This window comes from Octopus bimaculoides, chromosome 2, assembly GCF_046866305.1.
Source record: "Octopus bimaculoides isolate indiv1 chromosome 2, ASM4686630v1, whole genome shotgun sequence".
Taxonomy (NCBI): domain Eukaryota; kingdom Metazoa; phylum Mollusca; class Cephalopoda; order Octopoda; family Octopodidae; genus Octopus; species Octopus bimaculoides.
Window position 1 is genome coordinate 97,916,753 of NC_142929.1, and position 27,008 is coordinate 97,943,760.

Here is a 27,008-nt window from a genome sequence, read left to right on the forward strand (position 1 = left end):
GCATCTTTCTATTCATCTTCCCTGTAACATTGCACTCCAAACTTTCTAAATTTTGAGTTAGCAAGAGATGAAATCCAAGAAAAAGATTTAAAAAATTAACTCAGAATATTTTGAGGGGTTTTTTTCTTTCTTTCTTTTTTTTTTTTTTGTGATTTTGCTTGAAATTAAAAATGAATACATTTTAGGGTTTTAGAATATGTTATTGCAATGTGAAATGTTTCTAAGTGAGGTACAAGGCCAGCAACTTTGAGGGGGAGTAGGGTTAGACAATTATATTGACCCCAGAGGAATGAAAGGCAAAGGTGACCTTGGTAGGATTTGAACTCAGAACATAAAAAGCTCGAAGAAATATGAAGGATTTTATCCAATATATAAATGATCTTGCCAATCCACCACATTCTGTTATGCCATATAATGCAACTGATATTTATATTCATACATTAATAATCAATTTCTTCTAACTCACTGTCATTCAACTATTACAGAAATTAATGTTTTCACAAGAGTTTTTTTGTTTTTTTTTTGCTCTGCTGATATTTTAGAGATTTTGTAGTAAATCAAAATGCATTTTATGTGAATTAATGATCTCTAATGTGTTATATATTGGAGAAGGAAAAATTTGAAAGAATTTGGTTGTTCTTGATATTTGTAATATCTGATGAAATTTAACAAGAATTCGGCTCTTCTTTTACATCTAATCTGACTTGCTCTCCAGTTCTGTTATGAACCCTCAATGTACAACCTATCAAATTCAAATGATCAATAGTTACAGTTTTTGTAGTTTTCATACTGGAACTGACCTTCAGATGTTCACCAGAACCAATAACTTTTATTCAACTTTATGGTTTTAACATTTAATATGACAGAAAAATTTTTATTAACATTATGAATGAAGTTATTACTTCTTTTTTTTAAAGGTTTTACCTCATCATGAAATAAATCAAGTGAAATTGCAAGGGAATATATAGATATATTCATATATATAATGTGTCAGTAAGATTTTGAGCAGTAAGTTATTTATACCTGAGGTTTTGTTGCATGTATTATGGATGAGTGTAAAACAATAAAAAGTAAACAAACAAAAGAAACACCACAAAATCTAATTGTCAACTTGTTACACACAACCTCTATACATTTTTATACAAATATATATCAAATACTGAAAATAGTTTATCAACCTCCCTCTGTATAAATGAGTGAATGAATGTTTATACTCATAAAAATATTCTCATGTGTGATTATATACATACTTGCATATCAGATAAATACATACATTCATGTAAAATAAATAATACATAAAATAAATGTAATTATAATGTCAGAAAGTTTCTGATTCACATCTTCAACACTGGGTGATTTCAGTTACTCTTCATTGCTTGTTCTAACCAATCAGCTTCCACAGCAGATGAATCATCACTGTTATTTCCTTCATCCATCTGCAGTAAACGTTGGTAACGAACTGACTTTTCACGTGGCATGTACTTTTCAATAAAGAAGAACACTATACACCATACTAAACAAATTCCTGCAACAACACGAAAAAGGACTGCAATTCCATAACTGCCCACAACATAACCAGATGCAATACTTCCAGCAGAGAAACCAATTCCAAAATAAACAGAAGACAAAATATTACGAATAGTGCGATCAACATCAGGGCTGATATTAAAGATAGGGTTGCTGAACACAGCATACCACAGAGTGGTGTGTGTTAAAGCATGAAGCACTTCCAGAGGAAGGAAGTACCAAGGAGAATAGACAAAGCTGTAAACAAAAACTCTTATACTGCAGAAAACCATTGAAAAACACGTTGTTCCTGCTGGACCCAAGTATCGTACCAGGTAATCTCCATAGAGTAACACTGGTATTTCTGAGAAAGTATTCACAAGTATGCATAAACCCATAATGGTTTCATTGCTTCCAATGTCTTCAAGGTACCAGAATAAGAAATTGCTTATAGTTGAATAAACAGCACCCATTACAAAAACTGTCATCATATACACAAAACCATGACAGCCAAAACATGTTACTTCAATTCCTTTCCTGTGGCGTATTGCAGGAATGCACTTTTCAAATGTTGGTGAAGGAAACACAAAAGCGAAACACAATGAAATAATCAGAAAAGCAGCAAATGCAAAGCAGTGTATGAGAATATGGTTCATATGTAAAGGTAGTTGGCACTGAGTATGGTCAACTAGCACTCCAATTCCAGTAGGCACCAAGAGGAAAGCCAAAGAACTCCAAATACGGTGTGAGCCATATTTTTCAAGTATATCTAAAGAATCAAGAAGATCATACCAACAGTCATCAGAAATTTTTTCTGCAGCAGAACCAAAGATCTCTCCAATTAATATTATTGTTAATAATATAAAAAAGACTTGAGTCTGTTCATTTGCCTTTACATCCTGAATCCAAGCCTTGAAGCCTTGCCACATAAACTGCATATTCCAAGATCCATTTGTAGAATCCATTGTTGTTGATGTTTCAAGAGGATTGGTTGTAGACTGTGGCTGAACATTCCGCTTTACCCACTCCTGTGGTGCCTTGCTTACTTGCAGGTGTGTATCATCATTTTGTAGACTTCCATTTAATACAGCAGGTAATTCTTTACTTGTGCTCCAATATTTATTTAATTTTCCATTTTTAGACAGGGTCTCAGTTGACTGAAAGTACGAGTCTGTTTCATTAGTGGTTTCTGAATCATTTCCACTTGAAGTCTTAGAATAAAGAGGATTTGTTACCAATGTTGAGAAATATTCTGTTATATTAAGAACAGGTTCTTGTGTCTCATTGTTTTTCATATAAATGTTTGGAAATTCAGTAGTTGATGAAAAGATTGGAGTTACATTTTGATGGGATTTTGAAGCTGATAGTGTTGCATTAGAAGCCAGCATATGCTGTTTAGCTTCTAGTAAAAGACAATTATCTTTTAAAAATGTGTCGATAGAACCAGATACTAGCCAGATAGAAAGGTTTGTAGCTAACATCATTATTATCGAGAAAACTAAGAAGAGGCGTCTTTTTTTTAATTTTATGGAGTATTTTGTCCACACAGGAACCCAAACAAATGTTGAAAGCATTTTTGCAGCCATAAGGTAACCTGTTTGAGTGGCAGTGAGGCCAAGATGTCTGTAAAACAGAGTAAGAAAAGGAAATAGTGATGCCTTGGCCGCTGCAAAAAATAAATGGAAAACATTGAAAATAAATATAGCCCGAGGGAGGTTGATAGAGTTTGGATTATTCATGGTCGGTGGAGCTAATAATGCTCAAGATTCATTGGGGTGATCAGGAAATCATGGCACTGAAGATCAACTGGAACCACCATCAATTTGGATATGCAAAAAAGAAACAAAAGAAAAAAAAATCAGTGAAATGAATACAATTGAATTCGAAAAAGAAACAGTATGGAAGTCTGTCTATCTTCACTTTTTCACAGGCGTTTGGCTTGGGTAAAAAAAATTTTTTAAAACAAAAAACAAAACAGTGTTATGAATAATAGAACAAATGGGAAAAACAGGATTTGTTCCAAGACAACCAAGTTTGTAGTTGTTATATATTTTACTGGTCTGCTTTGCCTTAAGCTGATACAATGATGCAAATTATATTTGATATATTACTTTGTACTGAACTTCTGTAGATTATCAGTTTTCTAGTAGCTATCCTATCAGATTTGTAGAATATAAACATTCTTAAAACATGAGGTTCCAATTCTAAAAATTGTAGGGAGTTTGGAGAGAGGAAAATTTAGCAGCTATTCTGAGCAGATTAGGGACAGAAACTCCCTCTGTAGCTCAAATGTTATTATTCATTATATGAAATAGAAGTCGGTTTTGAATCTCTTTTGAAACAATTTCATTTCACTTTTGAAAAGCCAGAACATCACAAATTATGAGTTCCTTCCTTTGAGTATTTCAGAATGCATATCAACATAAGAAATAGTTTGTTAATTTAGATCAATAGTCTCCTTGAATTCTAGTTAACATTTTAAACTTATATTACTTAAGTTTTTGAAAAAGCCATGAATATCATTGTTTTATGCCTTGACAATCTGTGGTATTGTGCCTGCTATATAAGCTAATTAATTTCACCCATGTTTTTTGATTTCATGCATTTTCCATTTCTCTTCTCCTTTAAATACAAAAAACTTTGTTGTCAAAGAAACTGTAATTGTGTTACCACTATTCAACTAGAATATGGAGGTAATCAATCAAAAATTTGGGAGTGGTCAAGTTGACATGCAGTGTGTAACATATGAACTTATTTTCACATGAATGTTAATCATTGTGGAATGTTCTATAAATAGGAAATGAAATATCTAGTTTAATTCTTCCAAGAAAGAGAATAGAGTCCAATATAGCTCATAATTTCCTATCCCTAATAAATAAACAATTTTCCTTAACATATAAATATCATAAGCTCTTCAACAACAATACAGTTAAGGTCATCTACAGCTGCTTCAATAATGTTGCATTTCAAATATCCAATGATCTCATGACTTATTACCTAACCCTCATAACAGTATCTTCCCCTTCTGTGAAACTGACAAGCTGACAATTTCTACGGACTACCCCTCACCAGCTCACCAGTTCTATGTTGCCAGAAACCTCATCAGCTCACCGCTGTGTGACATTATTTCCTGAAGCCCCAACTAATTCTCCATTCATTTGTTTGTTACCTGAAGAATTGCACATAATGAGAAACTCTGAGTAGCACTAAATTGAATCATCAGATTCAAAAGAATGTGTGTGTGTGCAAACACACATACGCACACGTGCGCATGCACACATGCACGCGTGTTCATGCACATATGCAGTTAAAAGGTGAGAGCTAGAGATGCTCCAGGAAACACGTAGTAGTGCTCGAATGATTTAAAATTAAACTCCAAAATCTTTATTGAGGACTAGATCCACAGGATAAAGAGTGTGTATATATTCGTGTGTGTGTGTGTGTGTGTGTACACATGCACACAATAGACTTCTTTCTTTTCAGTTTTCATCTACCAAATCCACTCACAAAGCTTTGGTTGGCTCAGGGCTATAGTTGAAGACACTTGCCTAAGGTGCTATGCAGTGGAACTAAACCCGAGACCACTTGGTTGGGAAGCAAGCTTCATAACCACACAGCCACCTTTTAGAGAATTTATCACATCCTCATAACTGACACAATCTGCAATGAATTTGAGTGCTTTATTGGATACAAATTTTGCAAGGGTGCGCAATCTATCAAAGTCAGGAATACTGTCAAGAAAATGTTCAAAACATACATAACCATAGACACAGGTGTGACTGTGTGGTAAGAAGCTTGCTTCCTAACCACATAGTTCTGGGTTCAATCCCATTGCATGGCACCTTGGGCAAGTGTCTCCTACTATAGCCTTAGGTCGACCAAAGCTTTGTGAATGGATTTGGTAAGCGGAAACCGAAAGAAGCCTATCACATATATGTGTGTGTGTGTCTTAGCAGTTCGGCAAAAGAGACTGAGAAAATAAGTATGAGGCATAAAAAAATAAATCCTGGGGTCAATTTGTTTGACTAAAACCTTTCAAGGTGGTGTCCCAACATGATCACAGTCAAAGATAACCAATGTTTGAATTTCAAAGAGAGCAAAACCAATCACGAAGGAATGGTAGAGCCTTCTAGGATGCAGTATTCTGCTCATATTTGATTTGTTGAAAAAAATGTCAAAAGAAGCTACAATAAAGGATTTGTATATCAAAGACTTTATTCAACAGTTACTGCTACAGATCCTCATTTAACTTAACCTTTTTACTGCAGATACCCAAGGTCATTAGAGCAAAGAAACAGGCCTGGAAAGGCTGGAAGAGTGGGGGTAGCAGGGAGCTGTACCAGATAGCCAGAAGGGAGGCTGGGCAACCGGTATACATAGCCAAGGGAGAAGCAGAAAAGAAGTTTGCCAATGTTCAGCGACGTGATGACCATAGAACTGAAGTATTTCGGATTACTGGTGACAAAGGGCCTCTCGCTCAGAGTGAAAGTAGATTATATGATGCATGTGTGCGAACTGCCATGCTACACAGCAGTGAAACATGGGCCATGACTACTGAAGACAGGCGTAGGCTCGAAAGAAATGAAGCTAGTATGATCCACTGGATGTGTAATGTCAATGTGCACACATGACAGAGTTTAAGTGCCCTGAGAGAAATGTTGGACATAAAAGCATCAGATGTAGTGCAAGAGAGACGACTGCACTGTATGGTCATATGCTGCGTATGGATGAGGAGAGCAGTGTAAAGAAGTATCAGGAACCCGTGGAAGAGGGAGACCCAAGAAGACATGGGATGAGGTGGTGTAACATGACCTTTAGACGTTGGGCTTTACAGAGGCAATGACGAAAGACTGAGACCTCTGGAGATATGCTGTGACTGAGATGACCCAGCAAGTAAAGTAAAGTGAGATCACTGCTGTAGCCTACACCAGTGTTGCATAACCAGCCCACCTAGAAAAGTACCATTGGATCATTGGGCGACATGCTATGCTTGAGGAGACCTATTGAGTCAAGTAAATCAAAATCAAAATCAAACAGAAATTGTAGTTGTGGCCGATGCCAGTGCCGCCTGACTGGCTCCCATGCTGGTGGCATGCAATAAAAACCATTCATGTGTGGATCGTTGCCAGTGCTGCATGACTGGCTCCCCGTGCTGGTGGCACATAAAAAGCACCATCCAATCGTGGCCGATGCCAGTGCCACCTGAATGGCTCCTGTGCCAGTGGCTTGTAAAAAGCACTCACTACACTCTCAGAGTGGTTGGTGTTAGGAAGGGCATCTAGCTGTAGAAACATTGCCAGATCAGATTGGAGCCTGGTGTGGCCTCCTGGCTTGCCAGTCTCCAGTCAAACCGTCCAACCCATGCCAGCATAGAAAACGGACGTTAGACGATGATGATGATTCATGATATCCACTCAAAATTTCATTACCCTTAACTGCAGAAAGTAGATTTATATACCAATCTATCTTTTGTTGAGGAATGCCATGTTTGAAACCTATTTTTCGTTGAAACATACCAAATTTATTGAGGCAACATGACTTGTAGAAAATAGCAATTCTATTGGGTGAGGGTTAGATATCTATCATGATTACTAGAATAATGATGAAATTTAGCTTTGCAGTTAAAGAGTTAAGTAAGGGAGAGCATTCACCTATCACTTAACACATCAATTAATAAAAAAAAACATAGAATCACAGCACCATTTAAAACATTATTTAATAAACAGTGTATGGTAGAGAGTACAGAAAATATTACATGAAGAAAATTGTAAAAATATTGACCAATTGTCAGTGAGTCAAAGAAAGAAACAAAATTTTTTCAAATAAATGAAATTAAACCTAAAAATTATGTTAGAGATTTCAATAAAGGCATTGTGCTTATATTATTGTGACATTACATGAGTTACATAAAGAGACAAAGGTCCACATGCAACCAAAGTATTATAGATTATCCACAAATGTTTTAAAACATACAACTTTAAAATCAAAGGGTCTATAATCAGAATGCTTAATTATTTCATTCATGGACCATATGATTATGATATCTGTTGTACAACTGAATAGATATTTTATCTATGTAGCAAAGTGAGAGTGTACCTAATTCAACAGCTGTACACTTGTAGATAGTTTCAAATCAATAGTCTTCTTCAATGACCACCTGCTGCAAGCACGTGCCTAAGAACTTTTATTATAGATATTTAGAATGAGTCATTAAAAAAACAGCCATGTCAACTCTATACTTATTAATTCTTAACATTCATATTGTTGCTGTTTCATGACCTCAATCACAAACAAAATAATATTGCATTATCCATTGCAAGAAGAATAAGCATGGTTTGTACCATACAAAACGTTTTTCCCAAATTGCTAGTTTCTTCCCATCAAATACCAAAAATAACAATATAACATTGTATTTAAAACATCCACATAAATAATGGAAGAAAGCATTACACAACTAGCTTTATAACTAATCTTGAGATCACTTTATAATACATATAGTATACATATCAAACACGTTATAAGAGACGGTACCCAAAAGTAACCGAAAACTTTCTCTATGGGACAAATGCATTGTAGTTCAGGCTTCTGCTGCAAGAAGTCACTTGATGCAACTCTCAGGCATCAGTGAATGATGCCAGTCAGTAGACACAGACACACAAACACACACACAGACATATGACGGGCTTCTTTTAGTTTCCATCTACCAAATCCACTCACAAGGCTTTGGTCGGCCCAAGGCTATAGTACAAGACATTTACCCAAGGTGCCACACAGTGGGACTGAACCCAGAACCATGCAGTTGGTAAGCAGGATACTTACCACACAGCCACTCCTGTGCCTTATATTTATTTTGTAAACAAATAATACAAAATTACATAAGCATTTTATGTTTCTTGCTTTCCACAGATGACTGGAAATGAACAACCTTGCTTGTATGATAATGATACTCATTTGCAACCATCACATGCTATCTAGACAAGGATACACACACACACACACACACACATGATGGGCTTCTTTCAGTTTCCAACTACCAAGTCCACTCACAAGGCTTTGGTCAGCTCTGAACTATAGTACAAGACACTTACCCAAGGTGCTGTGTTATAGGACTGAACCCAAGACCTCATAGTTGGAAAGTAAGCTTCTGAACCACACAGCCACACCTATAATGAATACCAATTAACTAGAGCACTTTCACAGCCTATATGAGATTACATGTTTAATACATCTGCTTTATCTTTGGTCTTGGTCTGAAAATAGTTTCCATGACTAAACATTCTCAAAGAGTCTCTACACTCATTAAGGTTCTTAGTCATTAAGCACACAAAATATGTTTTTGCAATGGTTTTTACAGCTGGATGCCAATTTACACCACTGTATTACGTGGAGTCAGGTTTAATACATTTTTGTAACAAAATCTTTCAAAATTATCATTAAGTAATGACATAATTATTTAGATTTCCAATAATGAAACACAAAAAGAAAGAAAAACTAGGAGCACAAAATGTTAGTAGTTTCAACGAAAATTTTACTGTACTAATGGACATAAGGCCCCACTGTACTGCTTTGCAACCATGTGGTTTTGGGTTCAGTCCCACTGTGTGACACCCCTTGGGCAAGTGTCTTCTGCCATAGCTCTGGAATGACCAATATTTTGTGAATTGATGGTAGATGGAAACTGTATGAAAGCTTGTCATATATAGATATGTTTATATGTATGTGTGTGTCTTTGTGTTTGTTCTCCCCACATACCATTTGGTGTTGGTTTGTCTATGTCCCTGTAGCTTAGCAGTTTGGTGAAAGAGACCAATAGAATAAGTACTGGATTTAAAAAATAAATTCTGGGTTGATTTGTTTGACTTAAACCTTCAAAGTTGTACTCTAGCATGGCCACAATCCAATGATTGCAACAAGTAAAAGGTGAAGTAATCTATATTCAATAATAAAAACATCAGAATAGTCGTTTCACTTTCTGAAAACTTGAACTGCTGTTTCAGTTTTTAAAAAATGAAAATATTGATTACAATAGCACACAAAATAATTCTTTTTACACTTATTTTTATGTACATTGTCAATATTTGGTTTGAAAACATTATGGGGAAAGTGGAAGAGTATTCACACTTATTTTACATAATTTTCCAACTCCACTGCACCTTTCTTTGTTATCTCCCACACTGTCTTTTTGTCTCACTTTCTTACACTTTCTTCCTCTTGCTCTGTTAACCAGTCTCTCTCTCTCATTCACTGAGATGAAAGGAAAGAAAGAGATACAGAAAGAGTGTGACAGACAACATCTTTATTAGTTTATAATGAAGAGAAGCAAAGAGAGAAGTTTGTAAGATCAAACAAATACGAATGTCTCATCCCTACCACACTTCATTAATGACCCAACAATTCACTAAAGTGTTAGGGTGGAACACTTTCACTCCATATACATACATTTCAAATTTTGGCACAACACCAGCAATTTTAGGGGACCAGGGAGAGGGTACTTCTTTTTTCAACTCCAAATGGGTGAAAGATAAAATTTCAGTAGCTTGGCAGAATTTGAACTCAGAATGTAAAGACAGACAAAATGCTTAGCAGCATTTTGTCCAGTGTGCTAACAATTCTGCCAGTTCACTATCTTTCTATATATGTATATATATATATATAGTGATTGAAAGTGGTGGGGTTAGGAATCAAGGTGATTACATCAGTCAGCACTCCTGTGAATACTGGTTAACAGGAATGTATAGAAAGAAATGATGCTCCATTCAAAGAAATTGGTTTACACAAAATAAAAATCCAGGATGGTTTGGAAGTTGTGGAGTATAATATAACAAGAAAAAGAATGGAGGTACTAGTATCACAATTATTCTTTAATTGCAACCATTTGAACATATAGGTCAAATAAATCATTTAACAATGTAGAAAACAACGATTCTGTAATATTAAGTACAATCAAGGCAGCAGTCTTGCAGAAATGTTACTGCACTGGGCAAAATACTTAGCAGCATTCCATTCATCTTTATGTTCTAAATTCAAATTCCATGAAGGTCAACTTTGCCTTTCATCCTTTCAGGGTTGATAAAATAAGTACCAGTTGAGCATGAGGGTTGATGTAATCAACTTAATCCCTCCCCCAAACTTGCTGGCTTTGCGCTAAAATTTGAAGCCAACCCATAGTCATTTCTTCATCACCAAATAAATAAATTAATACCTGTATTGTTTACTCAGGAATTAATACCTGTATTAAATTATTTATTCAATCATAAAAAATTAATATTGGTTATATTTAATATTACATAATCATCAAGTACTGGGGTTGATGTAATTGACTTACCCCATTCCACCTAAATTGCAGGCCTTGTGCCAAAATTTGAAACTAATATAACATTATCTTTATTTTCCACCTTGTTAAATGATTTATCTGCTCCATATGTTTTTGAAATAGTTGTAGCCAAAGAATAAATGTGATACCAGTACCTCCATCCTTTTCTTGTATCATATATATATATATATATATATATATATATATATATATATATATATATATATCATATTACCATCATTTAACATTGTTTTCCATGCTGGCATGGGTTGGACAGTTTGACAGAAGCTGACCAGCTGGAAGGTTGTTCAAGTTCCATGTCTGTTTTGGTATGGTTTCTATGGTTATGTGCCTTTCTAGTGCCAGCCACTTTACAGAGACAGAGTGTACTGGGTGCTTTTATGTAGCATCAGTATAGGTGCTTTTTACGTGGCACCAGCATTTATGAACCATGGGCAACTACACTTTTACTTAGCTTGACATGTCTGTCCAAGCACAGCAAACTGCCAGGAGTCTCGGTCCCCTGTCATCCCCTCTGTGAGTCCCAAAGTTTGTAGATCCTTTATATATATATATATATATATATATATATAAGTCAGTAAATAGTGGGGTTGTGTTAACCGCACATGGAGAAATAATAGGAAAATGAAAGAAAGCCAGAATGCTGAACTGGAAGCATAATTTATTAAATTATGCTTCCGGTTCAGCATTCTGGCTTTCTTTCATTTTCCTATATATATATATATATATATATATATGCAATGCTCTCATATACCTTTAATTATTTGAAATCTTCCTGCAAGAAAGGAGCTGGTTTCTAACAAAGGTACAAAGCTCCATCATTGGAATGTAGATAACAAAAACAAACTTACATTTTGAACTTGAGTAAAGTCTTGCATATTTTTACTGCTCCACTTACAGATTGTATTTGCAATGTGTGAGTTAGCTGGTTGATTTTTTTTTCTGAAAAACCCCAGCTTATTGTCACTTAGGTATTTACTCAGATTGTCACTTGGCTATTTACTCACAAAACCCAATGCACTAATTATTATTGGTATAAATGTAAAATTATAACCTGGGTGTAGAAGCATGAGGCTTCAAAGCAGTTTTCCATAGTTAACCACTCTCTCTTTGATTTTGGAAGAGATATTCACATCAGCAGGGCAACTGACCTCTGTGATGATACATATTTTATCTTGTCTGTCCAGAACAACAGTATCCAGCCCTATGTTTGCACTTAGTAGAAGGTTTGATGGATGGATGGATGGATGTCTATAATACCTGTGTTCTTACAAAACTTTTATACTCTTGCAAGACCCAGGTGATTTACAAAAAACATTTAAACATATCGGAGCACTTCTACCTGCACTCCCTGAGATTGATCCTGGGATCTTACATGTTCCAGACACAGAGGCACTGGAACAAACAGTAAAGAAGCTCATATACACAAGCACAAACTTCACAGGGAAGGACATCTGATACAGTTGGACAATAGTTGTATCCCCAAACAGATGCTTTATGGAGAGCTGGTCGAAGGAAAATGGGATCAGTAAAAACCTGAGAAGCATTTCAAGGACTGTGTCAAAGACTCACTGCCACAGTTCAATCTTGACCTTCACAACTGGGAAGTACAGGCTGGCAACAAAAACAAGTGGAGAAAACAAATACATAAAGGATGTCACTCAATAAGCTGAGCAAGGACCAAACGAGCTGCCCACAAGGAAGAGGAAGCAGAATTAGCCACCTCAACAGTCGCACTGACAACCTGCCAATAGATTATGCTCAATCTGTTATTGCAGATCCACTTACCTATGCTGTAAGCAGTAAAGACTGTAAGAGCCACTTTGGACTCATGAAACATTTGAAAACCCATAATGATTCTCCACCTGAGATGCCTAACTGTCAGGCTGAAAACATAAATTTAGTTTGCAGTCTTTGTAATAAACTCTGTAAGACTTTCACCAGCTTCAGGAATCACTGTCGATCTCATGTTTGCAGGAACAATCAGTTACAAGTCAACCTATCAGCAATGGTTGTGCTCATCTAATGATTAGACAGCCATCATGTATGTATGTAACTTTGTGTCTGTATAGCTGAGGTGTTGATAATTTATTAACAGATATTCACTGTATCTGTGTGTGTGAGAGAGAGTGTGGGGGTGGGGGGTGGAGTATTTGTTGATAGGGATATAGTTCCGTATTTGCATGATGTAACTAGTGAGAAATTTGGCAGCTATATCTAACAGATTGAAGCAGTTTCTGCATTGCATAGACAAAAAGTGACATGAATTTCTCCAGAAAGCTAGATATAAGTTCAGCAGAGCAGTTATAGATAAAAATGATAGAACGAGTTTATCAAACATGGTATCACAAAGCTCAATCCCACCGCCCACGTTGTTTAACCTCAATATAGATGACATAACTCTCACAAACAATCTATACATGGCACCCTACATGGGCATATATCAAATATACATCCACTCACAGCTTACCAGAAACAGCCCATAAATTGATTTATTTAGAAAAAAAAACATTAACAATTGTACCAGTCATACACAATATTTGTGTGTGTGTGTGTAGTTATATAAACATCAATATAACATGTATATACACTTACACACAATTATGCATCAACAGTCTACCGAAACAGGATGCATTGCAATTCATATTAAGGTATAACCAAGGTAGCCAATTAGTAAAGTCACCAGAGCATCAGATAAAATGTCTTACAGTTATCATTCAGCTCTATACACTCTGGCTTCAAATCCATCCATGGTCAACTTTTCCGCTCATCTTTCAAGGTCAATAAAAAAAATTACCACTGCTGTACAGAGTCCAATTGTCCCATTTCTCTCCTGCTCTCTCTCTTTCTTTCTGTTTGTCTAATTCTGTTTCTCTACCACAAAGTCCAGTCTTTGTTGCTATGTGGTGATTTGTGTGCCTCAATGACTCTGAGAGCTATGCCAATGGAGTGTAAACTTCTGGTAGAACCTCCCATGTTGGACAGGTCAAAGGACCACCTTTTTCCCAGCAGTAAAAATGGATTCACATAGGATCAATACCCTTACCTAGAAAAAAAGCAAAGTTACAGAAAGGATCAATGACAATTCAAAACCAATGAGACCTGTGAGAGGAAAGCCTTCACCCAGGGAAACATATGACAATCGGCTGTGGTTGAACTGGAAAGGAAAGGAGTCTGTCAGGTTCAAAAGTGCTCAAGACATGCCATATGTCATGATGGTACCCCTATGACACTATCAAGAGTTAAGGGCACATGGCAAGGCATGGTATTGTTATATACAACTGATGTCATTCAATAGACTTTTATAATATTATAGATCAACTAACTGCATATCCAACTATTCTACAATGTTGTTATAGGTTGTTCAACAGATATCATTCCAAGAAATGTAGCACAAATGAAACCAAAGACTCAATTCTTCAGTTGTATAAATGAGATATTAATTGTTTCAAATTTTGGCACCAGGCCAGCAATTTTAGGCAATTACACCAACTCCTGTACTTGACTAATACTTTATTCTATCAACTCTATAGGGATAAAAGACAAAGGTAACTCCAGTGGAATTTGAACTCAGAACATAATGAGTTGGAAGAAATACTACTAGGGTATTTTGGTAACATTCTAGCAATTCTGCCAGCTCAGTGCCTTCAAGTGAGTTAATAATAATAAATGTTGTGTGTTTAATTGAAGGTGTATTCTGTTTAAGATATTATGAATGACTTCAACCTAACAAGGAGGAAGTTAGTGGGCCATGTCCTGTCATTAATACTGTTTGATTTCCCATAGCAAAGACATTTAACACTCAAATAAGCTTGTCTATCAAGCTGTAAATAGCTATTTCAAGATAGAAACTACCCAACCACTATGTCCTCCACTAAGAAGACAAATTCAGTGTTTTTCATTAATTTGCAGTGTTGAGTTCAACTTCCACAACTATAAGTTGAAGAAGGTTGTGCAGTATTAGACAGAACTGGCTTATCTAATACCTTCAAGAATTAAAGTCTTCAGTAGCGTGCCCACAACTTAATTTTTACAGCTATGTGTGTAGAAAGCATAAAAGAGGCAAAAATTCTGTATAAGTATATTAGTAACCTACTAAGTACATACAGCTTCGATTGATAGGCCAATCAGGAAGCCTTGACAGTCACTTAACCTGCTAGAAATAACAGCCAAACCTTTCCCTACACTAAACCCCCACTGTCTTAAATGGAAGGACATTGTTTACACATCGTGATACATCTAGACAGGCAAGAAATATGAGATACTTAGGTCTGCTTGATCAAGGCTGACTTGGATCTAAATTTAACACTTTAACTGAGCCCATTAGGGAGCATTTTGCAACAAAAAATAGCAGCCAAATTCCTTTCAAGTCACACCCATGGATGCTATCAGTGCAAAAACTTGCCAGAATAAAAGTGGTTTCCAGCAAGCTTTACTTGGGTTTATAGGAACACCCATTCACCAGATCAATGTAAGAGACCATATTACTGGTTTATAAATAAAACCTTCTTGTTAGAATGTTGGGAGCTCAAGATAGATAGGTTTCTGAAGAATTAAAAAATGTACATTCTGACTAATAAACACAAAACTCCTTGTGTATGAAGAAAGTTTAAGAAATCTGATAGTTTTCAATGCTGGAGTGTAAAAACTTGAAATTCAACAAGAAAATACACTGAAAAGGAAGAACAGATAGGTGAGAAGTGATAGATAGAGGAATTTTATCCTTGAACTTGGGTTTATTTTGTAAGAGATTAGAGGTTTCAACAGTTAAAGTTCAGTCTGAGATAATGCATGTCATAAAAAAATAAGAGTGTGGCTGGGAGGGGGGGGGGGGGGGGATTTGCTACTGTTTAACTTTGGATCTACTCTGATCAAGTAGTCATGTGATCAAAAGGCATTCCAGTCATGACCATCTTGACTTTTTTGTATATCAGACAGTGTATCTAAGATAATATTATCTTATGTATCCCTTTTTAAGATAGTAGGATATGACTTTAGAGAAATTTGGCTGCCATTTCTAACAGACATAGTGTACATACTAGCTTCCTTATTTGTTTGTGATTTGAGGCAGATTTACCTGCTATTTCTAACAGTTTAAGCAATCATGTAGAGGCTCACACACTGACTCATGATTTGAGGGAGATCTGGCTGTTATTTATAGCATATTTAGTGATCAAGTAGAGCAGTGGTTCTCAACCTTTTTAATATCCAGGCCAGATCCAAAAACTGGATATTTTTTTAAGGGGTCGCACCGAAAAAAAAAAGTAAAATACAAGTCAATTAAAGAAAAATTAATTGTTTATAGAGGGAAGACAATCAGTGTCTGCCAGAAAGATGTTTGAGGAATGCATATGTCCCTGGGAGCAACAGTTGAAAATAGCTGATATAGAAAATCCTACATTGAATCAACCACAGATATTCAGATCAATAGTTTCTAAATAACCTTCTATGAGGTTGGTGATTCAGATCCTGAGATCACCACTGCATTGTGTCCATGCTTAAAATAATTAGCAATAGGGCAGAGAGAATAATAATTCAGGAGTCATTCTGCATACTAAATACAGATATGGTTGAGCGGTCTAAAAATGTAATATAGTGTGTTAAATTATTTCATTCAACTAAGATTGTCCAAGCAATAAGTAGACAAAAACTCCTTCTAAGAATGTCTAAAATCTAAAAAAAAATAAATAAATAACAATCAAAGGAGTATAAGATTAGTTGAGTGAAACTTTTGAACAATACAGACCATGCAGATGAGAGTGGATTTGGTCTTTAAAACCAAATGGTAAAAGCAAAGGACATGCTTTGGTCTTCTGTGGTATGACGTCAGTGACTGGGGAGCTGACCGGAAGGGCGAGTTGACCGGAAGAGGAAGGAGGGCAGAGGGAACCTCGATCGGGATTCGTGCCCTTTTCGAACGGGGTTGTGGTCAGGAGAGGACGTGCTAAGCGACGGTCTAGGTTTGGGAGAAGCAGCTGCTATTGCTAGTGTTCTTTGGGTCGGGGCAAGCTTTGAGGATCGGATACCGCAAGACAGACGAAAGGAAAACCGAGGTAAGGCGATTACATCTACTCGCACACATACACCACATCTTCTTAGAACTCAAATTAATGAAATTAAACATATTTTATTGAACAAGATTATAAGTAATCAATATATACATATGTGTGTGTGTATGTGTGTTTGTGTGCACACACACACACACACATATATATTGGTTTCAAATTTTGGCACACAGCCAACAATTTCAGAGAAGTGGGTAAGTCGATTACATCAGATGTGGTGTGCAGGAGAGATTTTTTTTATCAATCCAAAAAAGGATGAAAGGCAGAATTGACCCCAGTAGGATTTGGACTTAATGTGCAGAAAGTTGGAATAAAGGTTGCAAGGCATGCACTCAAATGGTCTAATAACTCTACAAAATCACCACCTTCATCCTGATGATATCGAAGCAGAATATAACATCAACAAATAATGGTGGTTATTTATATGAGGCAACATTGAACTTCTCAACTTAGCAGACAAGAATTCCAATCTCAGCTAACTTTAGACTTATTGATCTTTGGGTGACCCTTATCTACTTCTGCTTACATCCCCATGTTCATCTGGAGAATATAGTTGTTACTAAATACCATCAAAAGAAGTGAAATCAGGTATTGAATCAATGCAGTAGAAGCTGCCTTTGGTAACCAAAGTATTTTACTAAGCCTTAAAGCTCAACACTGGCTTTAAACTACTTATTTAAACTTTAATGCTTATAATCTCTTTTCCTATTTTAACTATCCTGCCAGAATGTTCTTGAGAGTCAACATTTGAAAGATTGAAAGGAAAAGTCAACCTTGGTAGAAATTGGAACATAAAGACAGACAAATGCTGCTAAGCATTTTGCTTGGTATGCTAACAATTCTGCCAATAAATAAATAGAGAGAGAGGAGAGGGGGAGGGAGAGAAAGAGAGAGATGCATTGAATACGAATACCAACAGTATGGTTGGGAGAAATACCTCAGGGGATTGTCCTGTATACAATACAATAGTGTTTTACTTATGTCATATATTGACTTGAAAAACATCAATAAGCTGAGATTATCCAAGCAGGTAGGAGACAAAATCATCATCATCATCATCATTTAAGATCTGCTTTCCATACTGGCATGGGTCAGACAGCTTGACTAGAACTGAATTTGGCTTGGTTTCTACAGCTGGATGCTCTTCCTAAAGCCAACCACTCTGAGAATGTAGTAGATGCTTCCTACATGTCACCAGCATGGGTGTTTTTACATGTTACCGGCACCAACTACAACTACAATTTCACTTGGCTAGACAAGTCTTCTCAAGTACAGCAAATCACCAAAGGTTGCGATCACTTGTCATCACCTCTGTGAGGCCCCACATTCAGAGATCATGCTTCACCACTTTGTTCCATGTCTTCCTGGGTCTACCTCTTCCACAGGTTCCCTCCACAATAAAAGATCAGCACTTCTTTAAACAGCTGTCCTCGTCATATGCATCACATGACCATACTAGTGCAGATATCTCTCTTGCACACCACATCTGATGCCTCTTATGCCCAATTTTTCTCTTACACTCTGCCGTACATGTACACTGATATTGCACATTCAGTAGAGCATGCTAGATTCATTTCTTTCAAGCCTTCACATGTCCTCTGCCATCACAGCCTTTGTTTCACTGTCATGTAGCATGGCTGTTTTCACACAGGTGTCACACAATTTGCTTTCACTCTGAGGGAGAGGCCCTTTATAGCCAACAAAGACAGAAGCTCTCTGAATTTTGCCCAGCCTATTCCTATTCTTATTCTAGCAGCCACAACCTTGGAGCATTCCCCTTCACTGCTAACTTGGTCACCTAGGTAATGAAAGCTACCAACTACTTCTAGGTATCTCCCCTGGCATTTGAAGGAGTCTATTTTCTATATATTTCTATAAAATAAATCCACTAAATTCTAAACAGATATTACAAGATGTATAATTCACTATAATAAGTAATGGTTATACAGTAGTACTAACAGAGGTTTTCCTTGGTTTGCAATGCTGAGTTAAATCTCTCATGTATGGAAAAGTTATCTCCACGAGGAGATGTGTATCCCATTTGCTTAAACTCAAAACTATAGCAAGATGGGATTGAGGATGATAGTTGCTCTACATGCAGGTTTGAAAGGATTCAAGATTTCCTCTGGTTTATAATATCTCTTAATTAAGGTGAAAGGTGGTGCTGAAAGTGTCTTTACTCCTAGGCACTGCAGACCCTTGTGTGGTACTATTTAACATTACAGAAATTAGAAATATGCACCAGTTCTGTCTCATGAAGGATGAAATAACATTAGAAATATTAATTACTAGCAGAAATACCCGGCTTTGCCCGGGTTAAAGAGAATAATGAAATCTAAAAACGCCGTCTAGACTACGCAACCCTCAACTGTTAGTAGCTACGATACCATATTTGTACATTAATAACTCTCCAATGCATGCCAGCATGGAACATAGACATTAAGTGGAATGCCAGTCTCTCATCTGGGAAGGCCTTGAAATCAATGTTACCAACTGGGGACTATGTGTCGCAGTGATAATAAAAAGACTCAAAGGAGGTCTGCAATGAAATAATTTTACTCAACACTTTGCAAGTGAATCAGTGGAGGCAAAGATGCGTCTCATTTACTTGACAATTTATGCACCACATTGCAGAAATCACAATGTAAGTATATCAGAAAGGGTAGTCTTACACTGTTGTACCGTTGAATTACAAATAATGCTCATCTGTTATGTTCGGGTTAAAATTTCATCAACATCAAAAATATATGAATTTTCATGGGAGTTATGGCCGTTATGCATAGAATATAATTTCCAAATTTCATAAAGATCCATTCAGTACTTTTGACGTAGTTTTGGATAAGAAAACAAATGACTAATGTGTGTGTTTGTGTGCATGTGTATGATGGGTGTATATATGTATAGATATATGTATGCATGTATATATATGTATATATGTGTACATATTACATGTACATCTATATATATATACATCTACACATATGTATACATATACATGTTTGCATATAGATCTATATCTATATATATATCTATTACATATACGTGTACATATACATCTATATGTATACATATACATCTCTCTCTTTCTCTTTCTCTCTTTCTCTCTCTCTGAAAGTATCTGTCATTACAGTATCGAAATGTGATTGTTTCAGTTAGTGGAATATTTTCATTTTTAAAGTGAAAGTATTTGACATGAGTGTTTTTGTTTCACTTTTGACACGTAATACTTAAATAGTGGAGGAGATATTATGTTGCCGTGGGCTCGAACTCTGCAAGAAGTTAAACATTTTTTTTGACTTAAACACAACTGGAACCCTAAGTAAGGCATCTGTAAAATTTGAATGAAATTGGTTGCGTAGTTCTCGAGTTTTAGGGATTCACACACACACACACAGACAGACAGACAGACACACATTCTCATTTTTATATATATAGATAACAGAAATAAAAAAGGAAAAATATAAACATGAACAGCTGTGACTGTGTGATAAAAAGCTTACTTCCAAACCACATGGTTCCAGGGTTCAGTCCCACTGCATGGCACCTAGGGGAAGGTGCCTTCTACTATAGTCTCAGGCTAACCAAAGCCTTGTGAGGGGATTTGGTAGACAGAAACTAAAAGAAGCCCAACATGTGTGTGTGTGTGTGTGTGTGTCCTACCACTGCTTGACAACTGGTATTGGTGATTTTATATCTCCTGTAACTTTAAGGTTCAGCAAAAGGGATCAATAGAATAAGCATCAGACTTAAAGGTAAGATAATTACTGGGGTCAATTAATTTGACTAAAATTCTTGAAGGTGGTGCTCCAGCATGGCCACAGTCTAATGACTGAAACAAGTAAAAGAAAAGACATACAATTAACAGAGTCAAATATTTCCCCAATATTGTTGATGAAATATTCAACTGCCAAGTAGAGGTCTGTGAAGGTCATTATCACATATTTAGTTAGTAAAAGGGCAAACAGATGTGCCATCTGTTATTGGCAGATAAATTTCAAACTAGGAATTGTTCAATAATCCTCTTTTCAACTTAATCTTCCATTGTGTGTGAGCACATGTGCATGTATTATCTAAATGTCAATCAATTTTTTTTTTCATCGCTGTATTAAAATATATAAATTAAACTCTCTATTTTGAAAGTGTGTAATAAAAATGAGAAATCACTTCTATTTAATAGATTTCTATTACTAGTTCAAGCTCTCTTACATTATTTATGTTGCTAATTCAAATTCCGACGAGGTTAACTTTGCCTTTCATCTTTTCAAGGTCGATAAATTAAGTACCAGTTGAGTACTGGAGTCGATTTAATCGACTTAACCCCACCCCCAAAATTTCATGCCTTGTGCCTATAGTAGAAAGGATTATTTATGCTGCTAATATTTTTCAGAAAGACATGAATACATCACATCATATGTACCCATGTGGTATTACTAAATTCTTAATGAAGATAGACTACTAACAGAGTAACAGGCATACTCCTTTTAGTTTTTCCAGTTAGACAAAATTTAGAATAATAAACATTTTGGTCATTCTAAGATGAATTGTCATGAAATAAAAATGATTTGTTGGACAATTAACTTTAGCTTATATTTTTAGTGTTTTTATTAGTGAACCCCAAATGATTGTCTTGAATTTGAAAAATGGATAGCAACAATCAGGAGAGTAAAGAGAGATATGGGTATACAACTGATTTGAAGTTGTAAATTGCCATTATTTTCAACTGAATTTTTATTAGCTACATCTATTCCCCTTAAGACTCTCAGCTCTTCAAGTTTATTAAAAAAAAAAGATTGTCAGACTTACTCTGCTTCCATGAATAGACACTATGGAAATATCCTCCAGAAGCAAGAGGCTGGATCAACAAAATTGTCAATAATATGGGGCTATACCATTATTAGATCATAATCTGGAAGTATACAGGTCATCTCTGGTAGATTATACTTAGTGGTATAACCAAGTCTTGAACATCCTTGCTAATACACTAAAACAGCAATGCATCATCACCAATGCAATGTGGATTAACATCAAAGTTTCACAGAAAAAGCAATGCAAGAGTGTAAGCAAAGGAATGGTACTAATGGCCCGCCTTATAAAATAATGAGGCAAAGTCTAGTTCTTAAGGCATGGTCTGATTGTGGAAGATAACATGGAATGGGTACATGAAAGAAAGTAATTATAATATGAAGAACTCAAAAAGGTATGTGAGGTACAATGATGGCAGTGCACAGTACTTCTAGCAGAGGTGAATGTTGTGGATTTGTAATAGGACAAGGATGTCCTGTTTGGTTGGAACTGGATGTAGAAGGACTAGCAGAGCAGTGATTTATAAATTACAGATAAGAATATAAAATGCTTCAACACAGATGTAACCAGAAATATGTGAAACAAAGACTAAAGCTAAGAGTGAAAAAGAAATTTTCAGTAAGTATTAAAACAAAGTATTCATTGGATGATAATATATGTTATATAGTGACTTGATAAACCTGGATCAACCGAGAATATCCAAGCAGCTTAGTTATAAAAAAAAAAAAGAATGATATAATGTACAATTCACCACAATGAGTAATAGTAACACTGTATGTAACATCAACAGTTGCTTCTGGTTTGATAGCATGGATGCTTGAATGATACAAGGAAAAATGCTACAGTGTGAACCAGAAGAATCCAGACATTTCCTGATTACTTGGGGGTGGGGGGAATATACTGTTGGAAATTCTTATGATCTCCAATGATCTCTATTCAACATCTGATGATGGGCATGTCCCACAGTGTAATCTGCATGTAAAAATTAGCGTCAACCTAATAACATTTAATAGCAATAATTGACACAATTTGCATACATATCTAAGAAACAGCTTTAATTGACTAAGTTCAAGTGTAACCTGTATTGGAGTATTGTTCACATATTTGTGATGACATTGCTGTTAGACAAATATTCTACTTTGCTTCATTCTGTCAGCACCAGAAATTTTTTATCTTTTTATCCAGACATTGAATATGAAAATCAACATGAAAGAGAATGAATTCTTTCTCAACTATTTCAAGTAATGTGAAATGGTTAGTTGAATGAGAAACCTTTGACAATATCTATTTCACCTAGTTTTGAGAATGTATACACTTCTACTTTGGTGCTATGATCCAAGAACACTTGTGAGGCCCCAATAATGAAAATGCATAATTCTAAAACATTATTTGTCAACTTCTAATAAATATATATATATATATATATATATATATATATATATATATTTCCGCTATTGCAACAAAAAAGGCACCCCGTACACTCTGTAAAGTGGTTGGTGTTAAAAAGGACATCCAGCTATAAAAACCATGCCAAAGCAGGAGCTTGGTGCAGTCCTCCAATTTGTCAGATCCAGTTGAGCCAGCCAATCCATTTTAGTGAAATGACGATGATGAAAGATTATTTAAACGACTATATATATATATATATATATATATATATATATACACACACACACACACACACACACACACACACACACACACACACACACACACACACACACATTTTCTTCTTACATGATTTAACTGACATTGTAAAACATGAAAATAAGTGATCTTTAAAAATCGGTTACATTTACTATTTGAATTGTTTTATTAACTTGTATCCTCAAATCACGTCCTGTGCAATTATTGCATTTGTATTACCAAAATCGGTAGAGATCTATCTTCGTTGGTGTGAAGGGAGTTAAAAAGGACAACCATGGATAATTTATTTATTTATTTTATCTTTCCGCAATGTTCGAAAGTTTTGCTGTCACCGAAAGTTACAAATGGTGACCCAAAAACCTTTAGAACAGACATTTTTTCCTGATTGAACAGCACGTGTGCACAGTTTTTTTGTTTTTTTTTCCATGCTATCAGCCAGCACATTGCTTACAAGCATATCAGCAATTTTCGAAGCACACTTTTTTAACGATAATAACAATTACGAATTTTCTATTTTTTTATGTTTTTAACATGCAAATTTTCATCATATTTCAAACAACTCCAGTTTCCCAATCAGACGGAAACTTATCTCCACGATTAGAACCCAGTTCCTCGCGAAATATTGCCTCAGAGACTACTCATTTAAGCCAGAAAATCACAAAAAGTAAGGGACCTCCTCATCAACCCGATGAGGGTTACACGATCCTGGAGCTCGTATGGTGCACTTCCTCGCTGGACTGAGTATGGTTACATCAACTGATTCCAACAGTTGGAAGATTGTAAGTCATCTCAGCTCCTGCGAAAAATGCAACAACTATTCGAATAAAAGATACCACAACGAAACACATATTTCTCGAACTAATACACTAATCCTGGCATCGACTAAAAACAACGCCAATATGTGATACACTGGCTGAAATGGAGAACAGATTATGATAGTCTCTTCACCCTTATCGCCCTAACACTACAGAGACGTCTTTCGGTGACGAAGTAGCAGCCCAGATACTCTGCATTTTAGCTTTCCTTTGAGATCAATAAAATCAGATCACTAACACAGTGGACCGTTTTAAGCATTCGTAAATATATTGTATATATACACTGGGTTCAAATGGTGACTATTTGAAATCTGTCATCGAACCCTGTTCTGTTGATTGATTGAATTTGTAGGCTGTTAGTCGATATTACTAGTCTTTTTGTTGGACCCTACCCATGTTTTCCTATTTAACTCCTACACATTTTAAATGACAACCCTCAAAATTAATGAGCGAAAACTGTAGATTTTGCATATATGAGTGTTTGTCTACGGCGGGAAAGAAAAAAGGTTTTGTTTTTCAATATTTTTACTTGAGTATGAAAATAAAGCTGTTTTTATGACTTAAGCCAATTATTGCGACCAGGTCACCTCTTCGTGTATAATCATGTAACATGTATTAACGCATATATATATATAGAGAGAGGGAGATGTGTGTGATGTCGAGATATTCTATAAACTGAAACATACAATGTAAATACCATGTGCGTATGTATGCATGTAATATGCATGGTTTCACATAACGATATATATGATATATAGTCAAAATTTATAAACAAAATATGACGCCAACTAATGCTGGTGAATACTACTTTTGTTTGTTACCCTTTTCGTGTATTATATATATTTACAAACAATATGCATGTCGGATGTGTGTACATGAGGTATACCAACATAAATCCCCGACTGTATTTAAATGTTGGATAAGACTATGTGTATCTGGAGAAAGTTTTAAAAGTTTTATATCATGTTCAGTAACTTAGTAAGAATTTAATAACATGCAACACAACTAAAATAAAGTCGGAAAAATATACATGAATTAAGAAATATAAACAATTTTAAGTCTGATTTTAAGTAAGGTTCTCCGTCAGACAATTTCTACCCAGTGAAAAAGTATATATATACATATATATATATATATATATATATATATATATATATATATATATATATATATATATATATATATATATACATACATACGCACACTTAATAGAATAGACATAATATTACTTATATGTCTAAAATTAAGAAACCAATAACTGAATGAATACATTAAAAAACACGCTAACAACGATATTAATAATAGATAATCATAGGAGAATAAAAGTTGTTGAGAGACAAACCTGCGGTGGTAAGTTCGAGTTAGTCAATTGTCAAAGAAGTTAGAGGAATGATATAAGTGCCAAGTAGCTTTTTGTTCAGTTGTGTAACGAAGTTAATTGTTGTAAGTTCTCAGCCGGGAACCTCCGACTACGCGACGTAGTAACAGCTGGCGCTGTTGTCACGTCAATATACTCTCACCATCACTGCCACCACATTACAAACAATACTATAAACCTGATAGTTTTGGAAAGTAACATACATACGTCTTTGTGAGTATGTGTGTGAGAGAGAACGTACGTATATCACACTAACACACACACACACATACATACATACATACCTGTGTCTATATATGCAGATGTATTTTCCAGGTTAGTATTGTGCTGATTATCATGATCCAAGTCACCTCTCATTAGGAACAATCGCTCTTAAAGATAAAGTTTTCATATGTGTCATTTGGCTTGGTTTCTATGGCTGGCTGCCTTCTCTAACACCAACCAATTAACAGTATGCGCTGGAGCATTTTCACATAGCACCAACTCAAGAGATGTTGAATAGTCCTCAATTAGGATCTTGTTGTATCCATTGCTTGTCAGAAAAGTGTAAAAGATAGGACAGAAAGTAACAATAAGTCAAATAAAAAAAGCATAATGAAAACCAAAAGTGCATGTACTGTACACAATTAAAACGCAAGACGACAGAGAAGTGAATAGTAAAAAACACATAAAGAGGAAAGTGTGCAGAGGCACATCAGGAGTAGTGGTGGTGAATTTTGGGAAGCATGGAATTTTAAAGCTATGGACACATAAGAGATGGTTACCTTTGTGTGTGATAGATGCACAGGAACAATAAGCACTAAGAGCACACAGGACTTAGACTCTCTCAAATGCCCAGGAAACTCTCTCAAGGTAGTAGATAGTTTCTGTTACCCAGGGTAATGCTCTAAAAGTATTGTTTCTAGAATACGAATAGGATGGAGAAAGTTCAAAGAGCTACTACCTCTGTTGGAAACAAAAGGACTCTCTCTCAGAGTGAAAGGTAGAGTGTATGATACTTGTGTACAAACAGCTATATTCCATAGTAGTGATACATGGGCTCTGAATGCAGAGGACACATGTAGACTAGAGAAACAAAGGCAGTATGCACATGAACAACAAAGCGCAAATGTGTTGAGAGAAAAGTTGGACATAAGAGGCATCAAATGCAGTATGCAAGAGAGGAGACTACATTGGTTTGGACACATGATGTGTATGAATGAAGACAGTTGTATAAAGAAGTGCAGGTCACTGAAAGTGGATGGCACCTATGGAAGAGGGAAAACCCAGGAAGACATGGGATGAAGTGGTGAGGACTGATCTCAGGATGCTGTGACTCACAGAAAAAATGACACTGGACCAAGATGTCTGGCAATATGAGGTTCTAGAGAAGACCTGCCCACATCAGTGAACCTGAATTCTAGAAGCATTGTGTCCCACCCATATGTAACAATAAAACTTTTACACACGCTACCCCAACA

At 35.8% G+C, this 27,008-nt stretch overlaps 1 protein-coding gene across 2 annotated transcripts; it reads right to left on the bottom strand.

The window, feature by feature from the left end:
* Positions 1–772: 772 nt before the first annotated feature.
* LOC106869105 (major facilitator superfamily domain-containing protein 6-like) lies at positions 773–26,080 on the bottom strand. 2 transcript variants are annotated; one of them, XM_014914645.3, is made up of 2 exons: positions 25,833–26,080; positions 773–3,312 (listed from the first exon to the last, which is right to left on the bottom strand). In XM_014914645.3, exon 2 carries the CDS (start codon positions 3,243–3,245, stop codon positions 1,359–1,361), a length of 1,887 nt encoding a protein of 628 aa, XP_014770131.1. In that variant the 5' UTR covers positions 3,246–3,312; positions 25,833–26,080; the 3' UTR covers positions 773–1,358. The 2 variants fall into 2 exon arrangements, with proteins under 2 accessions (XP_014770131.1, XP_014770130.1); XM_014914644.3 differs by having other exon boundaries at positions 25,513–25,846.
* Positions 26,081–27,008: the final 928 nt, after the last annotated feature.

Bases quoted from the DNA above. Each gene is read 5' to 3' on its own strand.
- LOC106869105 (XM_014914645.3), bottom strand. From the start codon at position 3,245: ATGAATAATCCAAACTCTATCAACCTCCCTCGGGCTATATTTATTTTC.